Source organism: Amphiprion ocellaris, chromosome 8 (assembly GCF_022539595.1).
Source record: "Amphiprion ocellaris isolate individual 3 ecotype Okinawa chromosome 8, ASM2253959v1, whole genome shotgun sequence".
NCBI classification, from domain to species: Eukaryota; Metazoa; Chordata; class Actinopteri; family Pomacentridae; genus Amphiprion; species Amphiprion ocellaris.
Window position 1 is genome coordinate 21,641,746 of NC_072773.1, and position 7,631 is coordinate 21,649,376.

The 7,631-nt window shown below is 38.7% G+C and overlaps 1 protein-coding gene across 1 annotated transcript; it reads left to right on the forward strand.

Annotated features, from left to right (window-relative positions):
• The first annotated feature begins 3,618 nt into the window (after positions 1-3,618).
• Positions 3,619-5,243, forward strand: LOC118471647 (t-SNARE domain-containing protein 1-like). Its single transcript, XM_035957374.2, has 2 exons — positions 3,619-4,264; positions 4,363-5,243. The coding sequence occupies exons 1-2, from the start codon at positions 3,809-3,811 to the stop codon at positions 4,537-4,539; spliced, it is 633 nt and encodes a 210-aa protein (XP_035813267.1). The 5' UTR covers positions 3,619-3,808; the 3' UTR covers positions 4,540-5,243.
• The last annotated feature ends 2,388 nt before the right edge of the window (positions 5,244-7,631 follow it).

Genomic DNA, 7,631 nt, shown 5'->3' on the forward strand with positions numbered 1-7,631 from the left:
CAGAGATTTCAGGTATCAGAAGGTGGTTTTCAACTTTCTTTGTTAACTTTCTGCTTCAACTTTAAATTAAATTTCCTTCACTAACCCCGCCCTCTGGACTTCCAGTAAGCTGTGTTCCTATTGGCTGTCCAGGTGGCTGCTTGGTGTTATCAGGAACACCTGAGCAGCTCAGTGTCTTCCTGCTTTATTTAGCTGCAGACAAACATTTCCTCTGCTTCTCTTCACCAGTGAACCGGGTTTGGCTCCATTGCTTTAGTTTGTTCTTTAGGCGTTGGCTTGCAGCTTCCAGCAGTAAAATCATCTTTAATGTGTTTCTTGGTGTGTTTTAGGGCTTTGTACTGGATAGTTGTCTTGGTAAATGTGGTTCTTTAGCCACAGTTAGCACATGGTGCTAATGTGTGCAGTGATTAGTGGATTTGGTGCAGCTGAGTTGTGTCTTTATCTTGGCTGTAGTGAGTCTTTAGAGGTTTTTGGTTAGACACACTCTGTATTCTTGTTTGTGAACCAACGTTGGTTGTCCAGAAGGTAAGAGTTCCTGTCCTGATTCTCTGTTCTCAGAGGTTCTCTGGTAGGCTGCAGGAGACTTTAGTGTTTGGGTTGTACTAGTTTGGTTTTTGTATGGTTTCATTTGGACGACTATCTTGAGGCCCCTCCATGTGGTTTAGTGAGGTTTTCTGGAACAGTTCTACATAGCAACCTGCAGCAGAAGAGACTTTGAGAGTTTTTAGGAAGTTCTGGAGAGCAGACTTTAGAGCAGCAGAAACATTTGTCAGCAGTTTGAGCAGGAGAAGGTGAGCTTCAGAGTAGAAATGAGACGGAAACCTTCTTGACCCGTGTGGTGAGGTCCTGTACCAAGAGTTTGAGCAGGTTGTGAAGAGTCTGTAGTTCTTTGGTCTGAAAGCACAAGAAGAGTCGACTCATTAAAGGAGAAAACAGGAGATATTGTTGGTTCTTCTGTCGCTCTGCAGTTTCCTTAGACTGAATATCAAGTTTATATTTTAAATGATTTACCATGTGAGCCCAAGAAGACTTCAATAAACTCCCTCCATCCCCCAGACACAACATATTTTATTACCATGTTAAATTTTTTTTTTTTATGTTTTTGAGTTTTAATCATAGTTTTAGCATAGTTTTTTGTCTTTGCTTGTTTAGTTTTGTCATCTGTGTGAAAGGTGCTAAACAAATAAAGTTGAATTGATAAACTGAATAATTGACTAACTCATGATTGTGACAACAGAAGTATTTTCATTGTGATTTAAGGGTTTATTTCATTTTTAAGGTTGGGGTTTCAATCTTGACAGAAAAAGAAGATTAAAGAAATAAACTACATAACATAAAGCAATTAAATCAAACAAAAAAATTAATACAATAAAACTTTTAAAAAGGTTTATTATTAAAAAGATTTAAGAAATTTAAGATGTAATTTTCTAATTAAACATTTAATTTTTTTATTAAATGTTTTGTCTTTTTAAAGGTTTAATAATTTAATTAAATGTTTTGCATTTTTTAAAATGTTTAATATTCTTTAATTTTATTTTTTAAATGTTTAATTATGGAAAATATTTTATCTGTAATTTTTAATATTTGTATTTTAAAAATTTTGTTTAATTTCATAATGACATGTATTGCATGTTGTTGAATTATCTAATTCAATATTTTGTCTGTTTAATAGAGTTAAACATTAAATACAATTAAATTATATGTACATATACCACCTTTTAATGTTTAATTTTCTTTTTAAATGCTTCATTGTATTTTCTGTTTAATTCCTATTTGAAGTTTTATTGTCTTTAAGATGTAATTTTCTAATTAAACATTTAATTTTTTAATTAAATGTTTTGTCTTTTTAAGGGTTTAATAATCTGATTAAATGTTTTGCATTTTTAAAAATGTTTAGCATTCTTCTTGTTTAATTGTATTTTTTAAATGTTTAATGATGGAAAATACTTTATCTGTAATTTCTAATATTTGTATTTTAAAAATTTTGTTTAATTTCATAATGACATGTATTGTATCGTGTTGAATTATCTCATTCCATATTTTGTCTGTTTAATAGCGTTAAACATTAAATTACATTACATTCTATTAAACAGACAAAATATGGAATGAGATAATTCAACACGATACAATACATGTCATTATGAAATTAAACAAAATTTTTAAAATACAAATATTAGAAATTACAGATAAAGTATTTTCCATCATTAAACATTTAAAAAATACAATTAAACAAGAAGAATGCTAAACATTTTTAAAAATGCAAAACATTTAATCAGATTATTAAACCCTTAAAAAGACAAAATATGGGTACCCATATAGCTCAACGGGTTAAGCGGGTGACCCATACACAGGGGCTGGTCCCTGACGCAGCGTCCCGGGTTCGAGTCCCGCTAGTGGCCCTTTGCTGGGAGTCTTCCCCCAACTCTTCTCCCCTGTTTCCTGTCTGTCTCTCACTACACTTATCCAATAAAAAGACAAAACATTTAATTAAAAAATTAAATGTTTAATTAGAAAATTATATCTTAAAGACAATAAAATTTCAAATAGGAATTACACAGAAAATACAATGAAGGATTTAAAAAGAAAATTAAACATTAAAAGGTGGTAAAACATTTAAAAAGAAAAACCTTAAAGATTTAATAGAAACATTAACAGACTGTCTGAAGGTTCAAACTAACAGAGAACTACTCAAGAACTTTTAAGATTTCAGTCCTCAGACTGTGTGAAGGTTCAAACTAACAGAGAACTACTCAGGAACTTAGAAGATATCAGTCCTTGGACTGTCTGGAAGTTCAAACTAACAGAGAACTACTGTGGGACTTAGAAAATTTCAGCCCTCAGACTGTGTGAAAGCTCAGGTCCTGAGGACTCGGGAGGTGTGGAGGCTTTGAAAGTCTTGGAACTGAGGGTTCAACCCTCCAGCACAAAGGCCGAAGTCCAACCTCCTGAGAAAAACGGTTGAATCAAGACTCGAGTTAAAAAAAACTCGAAAACACCAAAAAATAGATGATAAATGCGCAAAAAAAAGAAGATTTGGTATCTGAGTGAGTAGCTCAGGAGGTAGGAAGAAAGACTACCAAATGGAAGGTAGTAGGTTCAAGACCCACCACTGGCCTTTTTCTTTGTTTGTTTTTGTCAGGATTTTGATAAAAATTTAAGAAGGGTCTGGTCTTGAACCAGCGACATGCAGCGCCACAGGCAAATCCTTAACTCACTGAGCTACAAATCAGATAAAAAGAAATAAATTCGTCGTCCCTTTGACATCGTAGTTGGTGAAGTGACCACATGGGTGGAGCCAAGGTGGAGTCCAGGTGGAGTCAGGGCAGAGAGTAGGCGGGGAGGTGGGTGGCGGCCTCCCACCTTCCCCCCACCACCCACCACACCTTCCCCCGCCCGACGAGTTCTTCGAGTCTCCATGAGTTCTTCGAGTCTCCATGAGTTTTCCAGAGTTTCTGGAGTTTCCATGAGGTCGGAGGCAGAACAAGTTGTCATGAAGAGGTGTTGAAGTCGGCGAGGATGGTGTGACTTTTTACAGCGACTAGAAGGATGACGACTAGAAGAGCAGGGGCCTCATTTATAAACCATTGCGTAGGATCCACACTAAAAGTTTGACTACGCCGAAAACCTGAAATAGGCGTACGCCAAAAAATATCCTGATTTATAAAACCGTGCGTACGCACAACTGCACGCAATTTCCCATTTATAAATCACACTCCAACTGGAAGATTGCGCAGGTGGATCCACCTCACATCCCGCCCACGACACACCCACATTTTACCATGAATGGTCAATGCAAAGTAACTCATGAATGTATTTGCATATAAACAAGCTGCTGATCCACGGCATTTTACGCTCAGTCATGGCAGAAAAAAGTAAAGGAAATTTTTCGGAGACCGAGATAGAGGTGCTTGTGGATGAGGTGGAGGCCAGGAAGAGTATTTTGTTTGGTGGTCATAGTAGTGGCATCACTAACAAAAGAAAAGGCACCGAGTGGCAGCACGTTGTCACCTCTGTCAACAGTGTGAGTTCCACAGAGAGAACTGTGGCAGAGGTGAAAAAGAAGTGGTCTGATTTGAAGGTGGAGGCCAAGAAGAGAGTGACATGCCATCGCCAAATCGTGTCTGCTACAGGTGGGGGTAGGGGCAAACCCGAGCCCACACCTTTGGACAGCAGGATAGCATCCATCCTCGGGACGGCCAGCGGTGTGGAATCGTGTCAGAGAAGGAAGGAGACACCGATTTGGCAGAGCCCACAGAGGAGACCGGTAAAGTACAGTTTTATCTGTTTATTAAATGTATTAAATATTTAAATGGACTTGTAAAAAGGCAGTGGACTTATGCTTTTTGTCCTTCGTCACTCTAGAGTTGGAAACGCTGGCTGACGAGGAGGTTCCGACCACAGCGTGTCCTGTCAGCGTACATGAAGCCTGGCTGTCCCCAGTACAACTACATCCCGAGACCATGGCACACCCAGAAGTGGTCGGATCCTGACAGACAGAGTCCTACAATCACAAAGGGACACCATCGGTGCCATAAATGAAGTGCGGGATGAGCTCCAGCAAATACGCACAGTAATGAACAACATGTGTGAGGTCCTGTCTGACATTGCCGCCTCTATTAAAGATCTTGTTTAAAAAAAAAAAAAAAATTAAACGTACTTTCGGTCTTATTGTAAACGCTGCATAACACCCCGGCTCTACAAGTGTAATATGTGATGACAATAAAGGTTTGGGATCAATCTGGCTTCAATTCACCACCTCACCGTCTGGCACTGCCGTTCCCTCTGTCTCCAAAATGTCTGTAAGCAAGCATCAAAGTTGGCGCAGCGGTGCGCATATTCTCACGCCACGTTTATTTTTATAAATCACAACCTTTGCGTTGGAAGTGGCGTACGTAACTTTCTAGCCCCGTTTTGTGCGTACGCAAGCTTTATAAATGAGGCCCCTGGTCTTTAACCACCATCCATAAAATCCATGGAGTCAGCTCCAGAGAAATGAAAGAAGGTCAACTTTTATCAGCCTCCATCTAGATGTTCAACTTGATATCTTTACTTTGACATTTTCAGCACCACAAACCTTTAGTATCACACTTTATTATCACTTATTAGGACTTTCATGGAATCCACCAGCAGATTTAGGTTTTGTTGACAAACTTTATTCTTGTCATCGTGGGACTGCAGTATTTAAAACTGTTCCTTCTATTTGACCTCATGTTTATTAGCTTTAGTGAAGAAAGTTATTTTAGTTGTCGATTAGTCTCTTAAAAACCAAATAATAAATTGGATTAGTCAAGAGGTTTAAATTTCTTACTTTGTCATATTTTAAATATGACAAAAAATGGAAAAATAAAGTGTCTTGAGACAATTTGACCTGTATTTGGTGTTATATGAATAAAATTTAATTCAAATTGTATGTATCTTGTAATGTTGGAGTAATTCAGCCATATATGTTGGAAAACACATTTTCTTTGTCCATTAATCTGTTGATTGTTTTCTCCAGTAATTCATTTCTTGTTTTGGTTTATAAAATGTCAAACCCAAATATATTCAGTTTACTGTCATAAAAACTAAAAAGATTCATTCATGATGCAGGAATCAGGCAGTTTTTCTCTTTTTATCTTAGTTTAGTCAGAAAGATAGTTGATAATGTGTGAATTGTTGCAGCTTGTGAGCCGTAGGAGGTTTTAATCTTTGGGGCCGAGTGTCAAAAAACATTTAGAAACCAACATCAGCAAAACACTCAACAAAGATTTGAACATCACTGAAGGGAAATCCAACTGCAGCTCAGAGGGAACAGTGCTCCTGGCTATGACTAACACTATGAAGATGAAACAACATTCCAAACAACTCCGTGAAACGTTATTGAGAAGCACAAGTCACTGAATATCACTTGGAGTAAAGTTAAATCCATCATTAAGAAATGATGGATTTTTATTTTTAAGACCAGGCTTAAAACCTCCCTTCTTGACAAATCTTATAGTTAGGGCTGACTCGGATGACCCTCAGGGGGTCAGTTGGAGTCTTCATTTGCACAACTGACATTCAACGTCCCTTAGCTCTGCTCTTAGTTATGCTGCTATAGGCCTAGGCTGCTGGGGAACCTCTCTTGATGCACTGAATCCTTCTCTAACTACATATGTATTTACTATATATACCATTATTGCATTGCATTCACTCTGTTTCTCACTGTGTCCTTTCTCCAAGTGTCTCTGGTCCCAGAGCTGGATGCTTCAGATGTGTGGTTGTTCTCCCACCAACTGGCCTAGTCTCCACCTGTGGGATGCTGCTGCTGACCTTCCTCCAGCCCACTGCTTCCAGCTGTCCATTTCCACCAGTCTACTCTGCATCACCCTTACTACACTTGATATGCTCATCTACACACTGTTTGAATTTTACTACCAGCTATATATGTAGTATATTTAATGCCAGAGCCGTACATCATAACAGTAAACTTATGAATCAGTTTCAGTTTTAGCTTGTACTTTGTACGTATCATCTAGCTTATCATGCATGTATCCAATTGTCTGTTATATGTTCCTTGTTCCCCACCCTCCTCTTCTCCCATCCCTCCCTCTCTACCTCTCTACCTCTTCTGTCCCTCTCAACCCGCTGGCCAGCAGGCAGATGGGTCCCCCCACATAAAGAGCCGGGTTCTGCTCAAGGTTTCTTCCCATTAAAAGGGAGTTTTTTCTTGCCACTGTCGCCTTAGGGCTTGCTCTGGGGGTTCAGGCATATGGGTTCTGTAAAGCGTCTTGAGACAATTTGACCTGTAATTGGTGCTATATAAATAAAGTTGAATTGAACTGAATGATTAAGACGTGTAAATCTGCCTAAAGCAGGTCGTCCTCAACAACTGCAAGAAAGAGACTAGTCAGGGCAGCAACCAAGACCCCTGTGACTCTTCTGAAGTAGTTACAAGCTTCAGCAGCTGAGATGGAAGGGACCATTGTTGTCTGTTCTTTACCAGCGAAACTTCATGGGAGAGTGGCAAAAAGAGCCATTGTCAAAGACAGGTAATTTTAATCTCAACTAGAGCTGACCAGAAGGTACATGAGAGAGTCACAGAAGGTTCTTTGATCTGATGAGTCCAAAATAGAGCGTTCTGTCTACAAGATTATGTGTGGCAAGCACTGCACATCATCACAAACACACAAGCATGGTGGTGGCAGCATCATGATGCGTGGATGATTCTCAGCAGTGAACCCTGGATGGCTTGTAAAGGCTGAGGGCAAAATGAATGCAGTAGTATAGAAGAGTATTGTTGAAACCTTAGAGGACAGCCTGATGCAGTCTGCAAGAGAACTGTGACTTAGAGAAGATCTGTTTTTCAGAAAGACAAAGACCCAAAGTACACTAATTACTAAACCTTGCAATATCTCATTTATTTAACAGTAATTTGGGTGAGGAGAAAAGTTCACCCATAAAATTCCATAACACAATACCCAACTAACTAATAATTAGCAGACCATTTAATAACTCTGGATATATGTAAGTCCTGGATGGAAGGCAAATCAGCCCCAATGACTGTCTTTGCTGTTCATAAAACATTCAGGGCTATAGCCTCGAATGCACAGGCCTAACAACACCACTGACAATTAGGCTTCTTCTCCTATGTGCCAAAGAGGAATAAAAAT

Coding starts and splice junctions, on each gene's coding strand:
- LOC118471647 (XM_035957374.2), top strand. CDS start 3,809: ATGTATTTGCATATAAACAAGCTGCTGATCCACGGCATTTTACGCTCA. Junction 4,265..4,362: donor AGAGCCCACAGAGGAGACCG/GTAAAGTACAGT, acceptor TCGTCACTCTAG/AGTTGGAAACGCTGGCTGAC.